The sequence below is a fragment of the Ictidomys tridecemlineatus genome, chromosome 11, assembly GCF_052094955.1.
Source record: "Ictidomys tridecemlineatus isolate mIctTri1 chromosome 11, mIctTri1.hap1, whole genome shotgun sequence".
Lineage (NCBI taxonomy): Eukaryota > Metazoa > Chordata > Mammalia > Rodentia > Sciuridae > Ictidomys > Ictidomys tridecemlineatus.
Genome location: NC_135487.1, coordinates 117,037,751 through 117,055,313, shown reverse-complemented (window position 1 = coordinate 117,055,313; position 17,563 = coordinate 117,037,751). Strand labels below are relative to the sequence as shown.

The following is a 17,563-nucleotide window of genomic DNA, read 5'->3' as shown; positions in this document are numbered from 1 at the left end:
TTGCTTTCATGTTTTAACTATTCTGAATAATGCTGCTCTGAACATGAACAAATGTCTGCTTTTAATTCTGTTGAATATATACATAAGTGGAATTGTGACTTACGTGGGATTCTATATTTAATTTTTTGTTGTGGTTGTTGTTCCAAGGATTGAACCCAGGAATGCTTAACGAATGAGCCACATCTTTTTTAATTACTATTTATTTAGAGACAGGGTCTCACTAAGTTCCTAAATTACTGAAGCTGGCTTCGAACTTGTGAGCCTCCTACCTCAGCCTCTTGAGCTGCTGGGATTACAGGTATGTGCCACTGCACCCAGATCTTTAATTGTGTGTGTGTGTGTGTGTGTGTGTGTGTGTGTGCGTGTGTAGTTCTAGGAATTAAACCCAGACTTTACCACTGAGCTACATCCCCAGCCCTTTTATTTTTTATTTTAGGACAGAGTCTTTTGAGTTGCCCAAACTGGCCTTGAACTTGAGATCCTCCTGTCTCTGCCTCCCACTTGCTGAGAATACAGGCTTGCTCCACCATGCTTGGTCTGTGTGTAATTTGGAGAGAACCTCCAAACTCTTTTCCACTTTCCCACAATACACAAGGATTCCAATGTCTCCACATCCTGGCCACTATTTGTTATTTTCTGCTTTTTTGTTTTGTTTTGTTTTGTTTGTTTTAATAGTAGCCATCCTAATAGGTATGAAATGGTGTCTCATTAGAGTTTGGGTGTGTCTTTCCCTAATGATTAGTGATGCTTAGCACCTTTTCAGGTGCTTATTGGCCACTTGTATTTCTTCTTTGGAGAAATGTCTATTTGAGTCTTTCGCCCATTTTTGAATTGAGTTGTTTGAAGTTGTATTGTTGAATTTTAGGAGTTCTCTTTAAATTCTGGATATCGGTTACTTACCAGTCATATGATTTGCAAATATTTTTCCCATTCTGTGACTCTGTTGATAGTGCTTTTTGGATTGTATATATTTGGGGTGGGAAGGATACTAGGGATTGAACCCAGGGACACTTTGCCACTGAGCCATACCCTCAGTCATTTTTATTTTTTATTTTGAGACAGGGTCTCAGTAAGTTGCTGAGACTGGCCTCAAACCTGTGATCCCAGCCTCAGCCTCCCCAGTTGCTGGGATCACAGGTACGAGGCACCACACGCTCCTAGATGGACAGAATTTTTAATTCTCATGAAGGCTAATCTGTCCACTCTTTCATTTGTTGCCTCTGCTATTGGTGTCTGAGAAATCATTGCCAAACTTACTACTATGAAGACTTTGACCTGTTTTGATCTAAGAGTTTTAGGTCTTACATTTAGGTTGTGGATCCATTTTTGAGCTAGTTTTTGTGTGCAGTGTTAGGTAGGGTCCAGCTTCATTCTTTTGCATGTGGATATCTAGTTTTTCCCATTGAGTGGATCTGACAACCTTGTTCCAAATCATTTCACCATAATGTGAGGGCTAATTTCTGAGCTCTCTCGTTGATTCCATCAGTCTCTGTGCCTGCCTTTGTGCCAGTAGCATACTGTTTTGATCACTGTAGCTTTGTAGCACATTTTGAAATCAGGAGGTGTAGACTTTGTAATTAATTGCCAATAAACTATTTTCCTGGATTCTATGAGCCACTCTAGCAAACTATTAACCCAAGAAGGACGTTTCCTGGCCAGAGAGGAATAATGGACACTTACAGGAGGGAAGAATAGGAAGGGCTGGTTATACTCATAATTGCATTCTAGAGGAAAACACAATAAAATGCCCAACATTTAACCAAGGTCCCAGTACTGATGTCATCCCGTCCCACCTGTACCAATAACACAGTGGGGATGATTGGGTCACTTGGCTCCTTTTGAACAAGGCCCTGAAGATGGGATCCAGGAGGGTTAGCCACTACCCTAGAAGAGGCATCCTCAGAGGCCTGCCAGCCCCATCCTTCCCTAAGGAGAAACCCACCACCAAGGCTGTCAGACACCAGATATGGATATTGGGGGTCTTTTCCTTCTTTATTGCACCCTCAACCTCTCTCCCCAAAAAAAGACTATTTTCTTCTTTAGGAGTTTCAGGTAGAGGATGCAAATTGAGCAGTCCATATGGGTAAGTTAAGAGGGAGAAGGATAAAATGCCTCTTCCTTGACCTTTATTCCACTGGCTGTTTTAAAGGGTTACCAGAAGGGAGTTGGGGGATGGCATATTCCCCTATCAGTATTTCTAAGCCCTAACATTCCAAGCACAAAAGTGATTGAAGTAGAATTGTTCAGAGCAATAGGCGGTGTCACGAGCTGTCCACAGGTTGCATGTGGGTCACCGCACATGGAAGCCTAGTGGATAGAAACGTCTGGTGTCTGGGAATGACCAGTGGACATTCTCTCTGGTCAATTGCTCAGGGACAGAGTGAATTTCTACTGTGCTCTGCTCTGGCCTACACAGCACCTGAGATGGGTATGTCCCGCCAAGATGTCAATCAACCTGCTGATTGCAAGACATTTCACGGAGCAAGACTTCATCCTTAAAACCTGCCTTTGATGTATCCTCTTAAGTAAACCACCAGAGCCACCTTTTCTCTGTCTAGTTCCATGTTGACTAGATCTATCAAGGGCTTCGCTATTGTAAATATATTTCTGGCTATTTGTGTTTGTTATTCACTCATTATTTGGGACATTAAGTTTTAGGGTGGCTTACATTCTCCTGGGCAGGAAGAAGAACCCTCCAATGAGATGCTGGCCATTGACCCCATTAAGACAGTCTTTTGAAATCTCCTAGAATTCATAAAAACACTTATGGTTTGGATATGAGGTATTCCCTGTGTCAATTCAGGAATATTCAGAAGTGAAGTTACTGGATTGTGAACACTGTAACATAATGAGTCCATCCTAATTTGAATGAACTGACTGGGCAGTAACTGTAGGCAGGTGGGGCATGGCTGGGGGAGGTGGGCACTGGGGGTGTGCCCTAGAAGGATCTTCTTCCCTGAGACCCCACCCTACTCTTCTTTCTCTCCCTCCTTCTTGCTTCCTCTCTCTCTCTCTCTCTCCTCTCTCTCTTCCCCCTTCCTGGCAGCCATGAATGGAGTAACTTCCCTCCACCACACCCTTCCTCCATGATATTCTGCCTTATCCTGGGCCCAGAGCAATGGACTTGATCCACCATGGACTGAGTCTCTGAAATCATAAGCCAAAATAAACTGTTCCTCCTCTAAGTTGTTCTTACCAGATATTTCGGTCACAGTGACACAAAGCCAAGTGACACAAACACCAATCCCTGAATTACTATGATTTATTCTTCTTTCCTCTGCTACATTCTAGCTACTGGCCAAGTGGTTCTCCATCCTTAGGACTGCATGATTAAGAGAAGAGCTCTGGGTCCCGTCGTCTGAAGTTCTCAACGATAGAAGAGAAGCACAGCTGCCTCTGTTATCTCCCTGCTGCTGCTGTAAGAAGCATGAGATCCATATCCATTCCAGTCGAAAGCAGAGAAGTCTCCACACTGATAGGGATCACTCTCTGGGAAGTACCCTCCTCCACCGATGCAGTGCTAGGAAACAAGGAGTGGGGGGGGGGTGACATTGAGAGGTCTGCTGATGAGCCCAAAGACCTTAATGGCCAAATCCAAAGGAATCTTTGCTACTCATCAATTCTCGATGTGCAGTGTTGATCTATGTCTCCCATAAAAACTTCTCTACCCCTAGCTTTAGTGACACACCATCTCCTCCTGACTTTCCTTCAACTTTTCTGAACATTCCTTCTTGGATTCCCTGGCTGGACTCTTCCTTCATGAATTCCTTCAGTGCTGCTCCCTAGGAGGAGACACATCTCCCTCTCCTCTATAGATTGTCTGATCCTCTTTGGCTACAGTTACTGACAATTCACTGATGGCCCCAAAGCTCTATCTCCAGTCCTTTCTTTTCTTGGGCTGAAGACCTCAAACTCTATCACTGGAGGAGGCATTAAAGTTCCCCCCAACCAAAACACAGGTAAGTACATCCAGACGTCATTTAACAATGGGGACACTACCGGAGAAATGCATCTTTGGGTAATTTTGACACTGTGTGGACATGATAGTGTATTTACACAAACTAAGATGACCATGGTGTCACAGGTAATATGATCTCCTGGGACCTTTGTCATATTTGCAGTCTGTCATTGGTCAAAATATTGTTATGCAGCAGCGTATGACTGCATATCCTTCATTGACCCCAAACCTGTCCAGCTTCCAGACACCCTGACTTAATAAATGATAGTCTCTTACCCAAATGAAAACCATGAGTTTATTCTAGACTTTTTCTCTTTCCATCCTCTGTGTTCAACTGGTCATAAATTTAAAATCTTTGGAATTCATCAGTACCTCCTGCTCATTTATTTCAGGCCTTCGTCTGAACTATGCAACCTCCTCAATACCGGTCTCCTGGTCCTTAATCTCACCCCACTAGAATCTGTCACCACTGTGCCACCAGCATGATTGTCACAAAGACAATCAAGTCAATCTTCCTGTTCAAGTACTTTATTGGCTCTTATCAACTATAAAGTTCAAAATCTTTGTTGTGATGTTAAAGTCTCTTCCTAATCCAGTTCCTGTCACTACCCCACATACATCTCATGCAACAAAACTTCAAAGCAGCTTGCTGCCCCCTGAATGCCACATGCCCTCTGAAACACTGATGATTCTGAACACATTATTCATTTCCTAAATTGCACTGAGAACTCATAAAGTTCTCTCTCTCCAGCTCTCAAGACTCAGCACAGAAGTTCCCTTTCCTGCAATCACTTCCTTGACACCTCATCAGAGTTAGGTGCTCTTATAGCCCCTGGTTATTTGTTGTTGTTGTTTTTGTTGTTGTGTTGTTTTGTTTTGTTTTATTTTTGTTGCTGAGGGAGGAACCAAGGACCTCACATATGCTGGGTAAGCATTCAACACTGAGCTACATTCCCAGCCCCCTGGTTTATATTTCTATTAAGACCTTGGGTTCATCAGATAGTAATTTCACCTTTGTGTGAAAGTCTGCCCTGTTGGACGAGAGCAAGGAATATATCACCGTTGTGTCTCCTGTGCCCAGTGCAGGTTAGAGCAGGTGTGTGCTGGCACATGTGCACACTACATTACACATGCCTGAAGCCATGGCTTTGAGGTGCCACGGGAGGCAGTTAGTCACAACGGACCTGCTCCTTTAGTGTTTCCATACTGAATATTCCCCATCCTAACCCCAGGGTCCTCCTTGATGGTGAAGCTGCCTTGTCCTGCTCTGGCAATCAGTCCCCCTGGTGAGCTCTGGCCAGAGAAAGTACCTGTGGTAGGGAGCTGGGATGGCCTGAGTGAGGTTCTAGCAGAATATGTCCAGGACTTTCCTGGTAATGTGTCAACACATGGTCCATCCATGCAATCCCTGGACAGGGGTGGGAAGGCCAAGGTTGACTCTGGCAGCTAAAACTCAGGTGGAGAATAACAACACCTCATGCTTCTCAAGCACTCTCAGCTTCAAGAGGTTTCCATGGGTTGTTTCTGAACATAATCCTCACCCTAAATCCAGGTAACAGAATGTTTTATCACAAAGGGTGAGCATGCAACCTGATATTGATCCTGAACACTACAGGATGTCTGTGCCTGGACAGGAGGTCCTGCAGCCCTGGCCTCTCAGAGACTCAGCAAGGAGGAAGGGAAGCATATACACATGCTCACACCACACTCAAAACACATACACACCCACATACTCAGCCTCATTCATGAGCGCCTTTGGTCCCCACAAAGACTCACAAATTCAGTGTTACATCCGGTGACCCTCATTCCGGCACACAAGGCATTGGCTGCTCCCTCATTATTAAATACTCTGAACTGGATAAATCCTGCAGTGAATTCCTCTGAAAATGAGATGCAGAAAACAGCACTCAAGGAGGATGCCAGAAATAGCTTCCTTCAGGCTGCCCAGAGAGAGTGAATGCCAGGCTGAGGCTCAAGAGTGGAGGCCAGCACTACTATGGTCAATGACGGGTGCATCCCAGCCCCAAACTTCACCAACCTTTTCCCAACCCCAGAACTCAAGAACTGGTTCTCAGAGACAGCCCCTATTCTACCAGAAATTGTTTAGAGAAATTCAACAATATTGGGGAATCACAAACAAGGGCTTGTTGCAGCAATTAGTTTTTCTTGCCCACCCCCCTTTCTTTTTTGAGACAGGGTCTCACTAAATTGTCCAGATGGCCTCAGACTTACAATTCTCCTACACACACCAGGATTTTAAATTCTCAAGACCTAAATGTATTTACAACAGCTTTGAATTTTACAGAATAGGCTCAACCTCTACAAAGGTGATGTTACCAAACTTAGATTCACATTAAACAAATATTTATCCCTCACAACAGAAATAAAGCTGTCTCACCATTTTGTCTGTTGTTTGTTGTTTTACACATGAACCTGGCCTGGTGTCAATAAGTTGCTGAGGGGCTGGGGATGTGGCTCAAGCGGTAGCACGCTCGCCTGGCATGCGTGCGGCCCGGGTTCGATCCTCAGCACCACATACCAACAAAGATGTTGTGTACGCCGAGAACCAAATAATAAATATTAAAAATTCTCTCTCTCTCTCTCTCCTCTCTCACTCTCTCTTAAAAAAAATAAGTTGCTGAGGGGTTGATAATGGGGTAGCTAGAAATAGAATCTGGAGCCAACTGGTCATAAATTTAAAATCTTTGGAATTCATCAGTACCTCCTACTCATTTATTTTAGGCCTTCCCAGCCCACATGCTGCCTCTCCTGCCTGTGCACTGTGATCTCAGGTAGGTTACTGAACCTCTCAGTGCTTCAGGTTTCTGGTCAATAAAGTGGGGTTCATAATAGTCCTCAAGGGTAGTTGTGCAAATTAAATGTGACAAGACATGTAACATTTATAGAAGAGAACCAGGCTGTCGTGACAAATAACATCTCCCTGTCATAATTGAATTTATCATCTTTGCTATGAAGAGTTCAAGGAGCATTAAGAACTCACGCTGGCCATAGGGTGAGTAATACGCTGCAGTTTTCTGAGCATCGCCAAAATCGTAGACCACAGGTATCGCAGGACCATTGTCAGTCCAACACTTTCCTATTCCATATTTCACTGGGTATTTCTATAAGGAACAAAAAAAAGTCATTGAATAAGGACAATAGTTTTGGTTTGGGTAGATTACTGTCATTCATAAAGAGGAAGCAATATTTTCTCAGAAGCTGAGATTATTTCAAAACCAGTCAAAATATGAATCTTTCCTTTTTGCTGTATTTCTCCAACAGCCTCAGCCAAGTGGTGCACTTTCTCTCTCTCTTCCTGCCCCAAATATCCTCTCCCCTGGATATTTATCTTCTCTGGCTCAGAATTTCTGAGGATAGTGGGACAGAAGCCATCAGCAAATTAGGATGAGGGGACATGAAAGGGCCATGGCAAGGTGCTTCCTGCCCAACCTCACACACCTGCCTCTCTCTACACCCAGGACAGCCAGTCCCAGCCCGCAGCCCTGTGTACCTGGTAGAGGCCAAACAGATTATCTTCCAGATGCTGGAAGAAGCCAGTTCTGGTGCGGTACCTCAGCAGAGAGCTGTTCCGCCAGTTCTGCATGGGGCTCTTGTTGGGCACATGCCAGATGCCCAGGTCCGCAGCCTGGATGTCGTAATAGCCAGGGTTCTGGAAAAGCAACCAACACTGAGACTGACCAGCCCAGGCTCCACAGGGGCAAAAGACACACATGGGCTTTGTCAGCTGAGCTAACAGCTCTGGGCTCCAGGTGGACAGATGGCCAGCCGTGCTCACACACACCCACCTCCAGGAGATCATGCCCCCACCACCATCCCGCTGCCTAATGGCCTTGTGGGAGGAAGCTGGGATTCAAGGCATGTGACTGTTTCTCTCTTCTGCTCCAGCCCCATGTCTGCAGCCCCCCTCCCAACCCCCCTCCTGCATGCTGTGACCCAGCCACACTCATGTCCTCACCCTTTCCCAGTGGCACCCACCTTGTAGTCGTCACTGGTGGCCGCCTCTGCAGACCCGAAGGTGTTGTAATTGGCCCAGTTGCCGTCCCCCTCTGGGTAGTCTGCTCTGTTGCCCTGCTGGCTGGACCACCGATCGCCCACCGTGCACTTCCCAGCCATGTTGTTCTCGTGCACACTGGCCACCAGGGTCCAGCCACCACCCGCAGAGGTCATGTCACAGAAGGTCTGGTAGACGGCACCATCCTTGGCCCGGAGGAAATACAGGCCATCTGTGGAGAGAACCAGCCCGAGCCTCCCTGTCTGGGAGCTCATGCCATCTCAGTGCCATGACCAGGACAGCTCTGGGAACTAGAAACATGGCCTAAGGGCTCCTCTCCTGAGTCCTGTCACTATGCATCCCCAAGTTCAGAAGACCACATCTCTCTGATTGAGGCAGAACATAAAATTATCCAATCTCTCAGCAATGTTCTTCACAGAGTTAAGCATAGAATATTTACATGACCCAGCAATTCCACTTCTAGAATATACTAAAAGAATTGAAAACAGAAACTCAAACAGAAAGTTGTACACATAACATTTACTGTAGCACTAGTCACAAGACTCAAAAGATAGAAAGAACCCAAATATTCAACAGATGAATGGACAAATAAAACATTGAGTGTATATGTAGATCTACACACACACACACACACACACACACACATCATACACAATACATAGTATGCATACATTGACATATATATCTATACACAATGAATGAAAAGGAATGAATTATTTATGCTTAGCAAAAACATTATGCTTTGTGAAATAAGCCAGATGCAAAAGTACAGCTACCTTATGATTCTACTTATATGAGATAACTAGAATAGGCAAACTTTTAGGACAGAAAGTAGAACAGAAGTTACTAGGGCCTTAGGGAAGGTAGAATGCAGATTTATTTCTTAATAATTATGGAGTTTTTGTTTGGGGTAATGAAATTTTTCTTGAGATGGATAGTGTGGATGGGTATAGTGACACAGGCTATGATACCAGCAACTGGGGAGTCTGAGGAAGAAGGATCACAAATTGGCCAGCCTCAGCAACTTAGAGAGACCTTGTCTCAAAAAAAGGGAGGGCAGGCCTTGGGATGTAGCTCAGCAGGTCCAATCCCCAGTACCAAAAAAAAATTTTTTTTAAATAAACTCAAAAAAAAAAAAAAGGCTTCACAAAAGACAAAATTCTAACAGGGCTTGTTACTTACCATCTGCACCAAAGTACTTCTCTTTGATTTCTTTGCAGCTTCCAGGCAGAGATGCATACAGTGAAGACCAGGTCCATTTCATGGGAACAGTACTGACCACAGCTAGAGAATATGCAGAGTTTCATTCTCTTTGCAGCTTTGACACAAAACCCAGCCTTCCCTTGCCACTAATCCCCAACTCACTGCACCTCTGTGGCAGAGCCTCGCTGCCTGGGTTGAAAGACCCTGAGCTATCCAGCATCATCCATCAGCCCATCTGAGCCAGCATCCAGCACAGGTTTACCTCCCTCCCTCCACACGACCTCGTGCTGGGCCAAGCCCTGCCCTGGGCACCCAACATTCAAAGAAATTAAACATCCCCAGGAACTTACCTCTAGAGGGAGGTGCCAAAACCAACAAAATTTTATTAAAAGGAATGAAGGATAATCTCAGGAGAACAAGAGAAAGACTCTGAGATGAGAATAGAGAAGTCTGAAGGGAGCCGGGGGTAGTCTGGAGTAGGATGACTTAGTGACAGAGGCTTTCTAGTTCTGGTGACACTACAGTGTACTCTGAGAGAATAGACATGATTCATCAGTTGGAAGAAAGAAAAGAGAATTCAAGGCAGGAGAAAAACATGTCCAAAGACCTGGAGAAAAGAATGGAGCAAAGTCCGGCTTGAGGAGGAAATACAGGTAGCTTAAGGGGGTTGAGGCAGAGGATGAGGTGACAGAGCTGAGACTCTAGCCAGGAGACCAGCAGGGGCACAGAATGAAGAACCTTGTACAGGAGCGTCAACTCTGCAAACCAGTCTACAAGTCTGGAGGGCTGGGAGGACCACAGGCTTTCAAGTCAGAGGGATTCAGGCCTAAGTAGCTCAGGCTTCCAGGGGAGAGTCCTTGGGTTCTACTTGCCACACCTGAGCCTCAGTTTCCTTCTGCCTAAGATGAAGCTAATTACTAATATTTTTTGTAAAGATCAAATGAGATAATATGTAGAAACATGCTTTTCTCAGCCAGCCATGGGGGTAAACACCTGAGATCCCAGTGACTTAGGATGCTGAGGCAGGAGGATCACATATTCAAGGCCAGCCTAGGTGACTTAGTGAGACCCTATCTCAAAATAAAAGATAATAAAACATGCTGGTGATGTGGGTCAGTGGTAGAGTTCCCCTGGGTTCAATCCACAGTACTGAGAAAATAAACAGGCTTTTCTCATTAAAAGGTAGGTTGATAGATAGATAGACAGACAGACAGAAAAACAGATTGTAAAATGCCATTCCTATTCTTGTTGTAGAGAAGAGTATGAAGAGAACATTCTCTGGGCACCGAGCATACCCCACAATTGCCATGGAAATCCCAAGGCCAAGGCACACCATTTGAGTTGGAAATAGCAAGGAGAGGACACAGTTCTTACAAGGGTCCCCTCAGGACCACACAGAGACTACGAACCAGATCCAGGATAGGTCTTAGCAATACTCTCACTGCTAGAAATCAGATTACATCCAAGGTGGCCTCTGTGCATCTCAAAGACGTCATCTCTGGTTCAGGAGAGTCCCTCTGCCTGGAATCAACACTACCTAGTTGTGTTTTCTTTGAAACCTATGTGCAGGTGAGGGAGGGTGCGGGGAAGGACAGGGGTGGACTGGGCCCCTGACAGGGAGACTCACCAGCACTGCATCCTCTGCTGGCCACAATGAGAAACAGCAGAAAGCTGAATTGGGTCATTGTTAGTCTTAAAAAACAAAGATGAAAGTCACTATCTTGATTATCTTTTTTTTCTTTAACCCTGTCCCCACTCCTTTCTAATCTTAGAAAAATTCAAAGCTCTCTTTGTCTCTTTCTTTTAACTCCACACATCTCTGGAAACTAAACCAGACCTGAGCTCCCCAAGGGCTCCCCAAACTCACACAAAGCAAACACCTTCCTTCAACACAAGGCCAGGAGCTGAAGTTCCCAGCAAGTGGAGACTGGATCTTTCTCTGCAGAGGCTCCTAATGAGAAGTGAGAGCAGAGCTCTTTATGAAGAAAACACAGGGGACACAGCCCAGGTCTCCAGACTCACCCTCCCCTGGCATGAAGCCCAAGGAGGTGAGACCTCTGGTTAATACAGGAAAGATATTTAGTGATAATTCATGGAATTAGCAGGACAAATATTAGAGGTCAAGTACTAGCATTGTTCGTAGATTTGCAGATTTCGTGGACTTGTGTGTTTTCAAAAAAGACAACAGAGAAGACTAACAAGAGTTGATGTTGATTTTGGCTTTTTGTTTGTGCCTTTCTTTCCTGCTAAGTAAAAACTTTTTTTCAAATACCTATCATCATCATTTCATAGAAAAAGGAAACTTTAACAACAAAATAGGAAAGGTATCTTTTCAGAATGAATATAAGCTTTTAGCTTGAATAAATGTAGTTCCATACAAAGTTTTGCTATTTTGTCCTTAATTTTCTCATTTTGCCACAAACTAGTAAAACTTTACTGCACACTGCATTTGGGATTAAATCAGTAAAAAAAAAAAAAAAAGCCCCTTTAGTTCTTCAAACCTTTTATATCATTCCTGTCCCAATGTTATCCAAGTCCCATCAGCTTATAATAAAAGTAATCAGCTCCTCCTCAGTGACACCACATTCCCTAATATATAACTTCATTGTCGTACTAATAACATTGCAACCCATAGGAAAAGATTGTGAACCTCTCTTTGATTAAGCCAGTATTTTTATTTTTATAGATCCAAAATAATCAGAGATATTGAGAGAATAGAATAAAACAGTGTCCATGAAGGAATGCCCACTTCTGCCCCTCTCCTCTCCTTGCACTGTCTGCAATGCTAACAGAAATCTCCTGCTCAGCATTATCGCCAGCCTCAGACCTCTCAAGAAGTCTGAGTTCATCAAAAAGAGGAACACAAGGCTCATTCAGCTGTAGTCAGGCTCTAGTCATCATTTCATAGAAAAAGGAAACTTTAACAACAAAATAGGAAAGGTATCATTTCAGAATGAATATAAGACTTTAGCTTGAATAAATGTAGTTCCATACAAAGTTTTGCTATGTTGCCCTTAATGTCAAAAGTAAGCATAACCAATAGAAACCCAGGGATATCAACAACTGGATTCAGAGAACATTCGAGGGTCACAGATTGATTCTCAATGTTGTTTATGGAAGCAATAAGAAAGGAAAGCCCATGCTACTCAGTGGCTTCTGGAAGTTCCTTGTCCCCAATGTCAAGGAGCTGGAAATGCTGCTGATGAGCAATGAGTCTTATTGTGCTAAGATTGCTCACAGCATTTCCTTCACGAACCTCAAAGCCATTGTGAATAAAGAAACCCTACTGGCCCTCAGAGTCACCAGTTCCAATGCCAGTCTGCACAGTGAAGGAAATGAATAGGAGACTCCTGTGTGTATTTCACTTGTACTTAAATAAACCCAGAAAAACTGCACACACACACACACACACAGAGACACACAAAGAAAATATATATTCTTTTAGTACTTTTCTTATTAATTCTCAGATTTTTTTCATATTTTGACATCTTTAGTATCATTATACATCCCATCTTTAGTAGTATACACATCATGGAACAGTCTATTACTGATTGATTGAACCTAAGAGTCTAGGAAAATGGTAGATCTGTTTGAGGGACATTATCCCTTCTAACCATCAGCATCCAGTCAGTGACTGTGTCCCACTGATCATACCTCCTACTTCCTCTGCAATCTGTTCCCCATGCCACCTCCTCCAAATCCCACTGCCTTTGACACTTGTTTAGTTAAGGTCTAGATTATACAGGACACATTCAGTGGTGATTAATAGAAACCCCATCTCAAAGTGGCTTAAACAAAAAGTAAATACATCACTTAATGAAGTAAAAAATCTAGAAAGAGGGTAGGATTTACGCTTAACTGACTCATTAGCTTCTCTCCACCAGGCTCCATCCTACCACTGAGTTCAAGATGGCGACTGCTTTTCCAGGCATTGCCTACAAGCCGAGGGAGGAGGGCTCATCTTTTCCTGTGGCTCTTTTCAGGAGAGAGCAAGCTTTCTCCAGAGTCCCCCAGCTTCCTGTTCCTAATGTCTCGTTGGCCTGAGATGGTCACATGTGGCACTAGCTCCATGGGGCTTCCTTTACCCACGCTCAGACTGGTGCTCTAAACAATGCCAGCCTATCTTCTCACAGGACTGGAGACTAGAAGTCGAAGGTACACGTGCCCAGTTCTAGTTCCTTCTGAGGTCTGATTCCTTCTGAGGCCTCTCTCCTTAGCTGTAGTAGCCACCTCTCTGTGTCTTTACATGGTCTAAGCTCTGAGTGCAGTGCATTCCCGGTGTCTCTCTTTCTGTCCAAATTTCCTCTTCTTATAAGTACACCAGCCATATGGGATTAGAATCCATTCTAATTACTTCATTTTAACTTGATTGCCTCTTTAAAGTCTCTATCTTCAAATGCAATCACATTCATGCTCAACATTTAAATATGAGAACATGATTCACTCACACACCCATTCCTGAAGGAATCCCTGCCCAGGAGAATAGATCTGTCCAGATTGCCCAAAACCATTCATCTGGGCTTGTGATTAATAATGGTGAGTCAAATAACAAGGCTTTCTCTAGTCTCTATTCCAAACATTCCTAACCTTCTTCAATCTCTAGTATTGGCTCCTTTCAATCCCTTCTCCATATTTGTGCCAATAAGAATCCTTGTAAAACACAAGCCTTCCCTACAATCCCATTAAAAATATTCCTGTTCTCCTACATCATCTGGACAACCAGGTTCAAAATCCACGGCACTGGAGTTGTGTCAGTTATCTATTACTAATAACAACCTGCTCAGGAGCTGTGGTTGTTGCTCATTGGTAGAGTGCTTGCCTGGCATGTGTGTGAGGCATTGGATTCAATCCTTAGCACCACATAAAAATAAATAAAATAAAGGTGTTGTATCCATCTACAACTAAAAAAAAATAAATTTTTTTAAAAGTCCATTGCATAACATAGTGGCTTAAAACAACAACCATCTTTTCTTTTACTTATGAGTGCAATTTGAATGTGGCCTGTTTCTGTTGTACATCAGCTAAAATATTTTAGCGCCTTATCTTATGTTCACTCATTTACAAATAAACTATCATGATGGGATTTTAGGGTTGATCTATTTAGACATCTGGAAGCAATAGTGTGCCCATAGCTGGTGGCCCGGGGGGGGGGGGTGTATGGATGCTGGATACTTGCTCTCTCCAGTCTTTCTCTTCCCCACTTTGGTCTTATTTGTATTTTAGCTCAACTTCCTCCATCACTGAATTTCCATATGCTGCAGAACACAGGAATCAGAGGAGTTAAAAGGGTAACTCTAGGACCAGTTAGGACTATTTTAACATTGGCAATGACAAGTTGAAGGCAGAGGAGAAAAATAGCAGAAGATAGCAATGTCAGCCAAATGCACTTTTCACTTACAATACAACCTATGTTGGGGTACAGGAGAGGGCTAGTTTGAGGCTAGGTTGTATGCAGTGATGAGCTGAGAGTTATTGGGAGGTGAGGGAGTGCTGATAGGTGTAGAAAAGAGTTAGAGCACTTGCCTAAGCATGCCCAAGACCCTGGGTTCAATCCCCGGCACTGTAAAAACAAAGAAGAGAAGGAATAGATGATGGTTTTGACAGAACAAAGCTTTTGATGGACTTAGATTCATCATCAATAGCCAGTGCATGTCAAAATAATTCAAAATGTACCCGAGACAGAAAATTGACAGTATGTATATATGTGCACCAAGAGAGAAGCATATGAAAGAAATTCCCTCCACCCCCACCTCACTCCAGCCCAGCATCTATCTCTAGTGACTTGGTTATACTTTCTTATTTAAAAAAAAAAAGAGAGCTTTATTGTAAACACACACACACACACACACACACAGAAGAGAGAGAGAGACAGATTCAGAGACAGAGAGACAGAGAGAGAGAGAGAGAGAGAGAGAGAGAGAGAGAGAGTTTAATGAATTACAAAAAGGCAAATACCTGGGTCATTATTATCCTGTTCAAGAAATAGAACTAGCAGCACCCTAAAAGCTTCCCATTTGCTCCTTCCAGATTATAAACCTGTATCTTCTCCCTAAAATTCATCATTGGCCCAACTCTTACGGTAATCAGATTCTGTGCCCATGCCACACTGTCAAAAATATTATAGATTTGTAGCCAGGCATGGTGGCACACACCTTATATAATCACAGCTACTGGAGGGGTGGGAGGGAAAAGGCAAGAGGAGATCAAGTTGGAGGCCCACCTAGGCAGCTTAGTGAGACCCTGTCTCAAAAATTTAAAAAAAAAAATTAAAGGAGCCACGTCCTGTGGCTTATGCTTATAATTCTAGTAACTCAGGAGCTGAGGCAAGAGGATCACAATTCAAAGCCAGGCTTAGCAACTTAGTGAGGCCTTGAGCAACTTACTGAGACCCTGTCAAAATAAAATATAAAAAAAGGACTGGGGATGTGGCTCAATAGTTGAGTGCCCCTGGATTCAATAGCCTATACCCACCCACCCCCCCAAAAAAAATTTAAGGACTAGCGGTGTAGCTAAGTAGTAAAATTCTGGATTCAATCCCCTGTATAGAAAAATAAAAAATATATAGATTTATAAAGTGTCTTAATACCCGTTCTTCAAAACTGTCTTGGTGACTATTGGCCTTTGCATAAAACTTTTTTTGTTTTTCAATACTAGGATGGAACCCAGGGCCTCACACATGCTAGGACAGTGCTCTGCCACTGACTGCAAGCCCAGTTCTTACATAAAACCTTTTAAATCTACTTAAATCACACACTCCCATACAACACACACAAACCTTTGGGATTTTTATATGAATTACATTGACTCTATAGATAATTTTGGAAAGAACTGATGCCTTTAAGGCATCGAATGTGATATATCTCACGTTTATTTGGGTTTTTATTGCTTTCTCATAATATCTTAAAAGTGCTCTATAAGGAATTTTGCCTATTTTTTTTTTATATTCATTCCTATGTACCTGACTTTTTGTTTTGTTTTGGTACAGGGTATTGAACACAGGGGCACTTACCACTGAACCACATCCCAGCCCTTTGTTGTATTTTGTTTAGAAACAGGGTCCCACTGAATTGCTGAGGCTGGCTTTGAACTAGAGATCCTCCTGCCTCAGCTTCCCCAGGTTGCTGGGACTACAGGCATGTGCCACCATACCAGGCTTGTTCCTGACATTTTTAGTGCTGTTGTTAAGTGCTTATCATTTTAAATTTCATTTTCCGTTTGATGGTTATGTAAAAAAAGTACAATTGATTTGCATATTGATTTCATATACAGCAAACACTGTCTTCTCTCTTACCCATTCTGATCACGGATCTGGAGATTATTTTGGAAAATCTGCATAACATCTGAAAATAAGGAGTATCATTTCATCCTTGCTCATCTCCACACCTTTTGTTTCTCTTTCACTGCACTGTGGTTACTTTCTGTATCATGTTGAGTAGCAGAGATCCTCCTCTTCCACCACACAACAAAGATTTCAATGTTGCTGGGGGGGTTTGTTGTTGTTGTTGTTGTTGTTGTTGTTTGGTTGGTTTTTGTTTTGATACCAGGAATTAAACTCATGGGCATTCGACCACTGAGCCGCATCCCCAGCCCTATTTTGTATTTTATTTAGAGATAGGATCTGACTGAGTTGCTTAGTGCCTTGCTTTTGCTGAGGCTGGCTTTGAACTCAGTGAACCTCCTGCCTCAGCCTCTGGAACCGCTGTGATTACAGGCATGCACCACCGTGCCCACATTTATTAGATTCTAAAATCCCCTTTTTAACCTAATTTTCATCAAGAGTGAATATTTAAAATATCTATGAATGGATGTTTTATCATGAATGAATCTTGGATTGTATGAATCACCTTTTCCATCTACCAAAATGGTCATATTATTTTTACCCTCATTGTGCTACAAGCCAATAAAACCTACTTGTAGAGTGACACTGGTCCCCAAGTTGCATTTTAGAATTATTGCTCCATACGTACCTGCTCCCTTCCCCTGTTCCAGGCTCATTCCTCATCTCCCTAAGCTTAAGTGTTACTTACAACTCTCCTCCCTCATTACTGGAATAAAACAGATCAATTCTTCCTGAGTTTTCCCTCATCCCTCCTGCAGAGTTGTATTAATGTAATACCATCATCACTTGATTGTTTATTTTCTCTCACAACAGTTCTTAGGAAAAAAATTTATGTGTCACTCTATTTGTTAAGCCAACACTTTCCCTGAAGATTTACACACCTCCTGATGTATCAATAAGAGGAAATAGAATTGTATCCGGGACTGAGACAATTGTTCACATAAAATTTATACTTCCTATTAGACTAGATTTAACACTTTACTATCTCTGATATCAAATGCATCTTCATTCAATGGCATATCATATTTTA

General features: G+C 43.0%; 1 protein-coding gene across 1 annotated transcript; it reads right to left on the bottom strand.

The window, feature by feature from the left end:
* Nucleotides 1-3,330: 3,330 nt before the first annotated feature.
* LOC101969274 (intelectin-1a) lies at nucleotides 3,331-10,882 on the bottom strand. Its single transcript, XM_078024933.1, has 7 exons — nucleotides 10,822-10,882; nucleotides 9,174-9,275; nucleotides 7,955-8,202; nucleotides 7,470-7,628; nucleotides 6,960-7,080; nucleotides 5,735-5,838; nucleotides 3,331-3,520 (listed from the first exon to the last, which is right to left on the bottom strand). Exons 1-7 carry the CDS (start codon nucleotides 10,877-10,879, stop codon nucleotides 3,368-3,370), a joined length of 945 nt encoding a protein of 314 aa, XP_077881059.1. The 5' UTR covers nucleotides 10,880-10,882; the 3' UTR covers nucleotides 3,331-3,367.
* Nucleotides 10,883-17,563: the final 6,681 nt, after the last annotated feature.

What these genes read in the sequence shown, in the direction of transcription:
- LOC101969274 (XM_078024933.1), bottom strand. Translation starts at nt 10,879, where the DNA reads ATGACCCAATTCAGCTTTCTGCTGTTTCTCATTGTGGCCAGCAGAGGA. An exon ending in CCACCAGTGACGACTACAAG is followed by an intron (nt 7,629 to 7,954) that starts GTGGGTGCCACT and finishes TTGCTTTTCCAG; the next exon opens with AACCCTGGCTATTACGACAT. An exon ending in ATCTGTTTGGCCTCTACCAG is followed by an intron (nt 7,081 to 7,469) that starts GTACACAGGGCT and finishes TGTTCCTTATAG; the next exon opens with AAATACCCAGTGAAATATGG.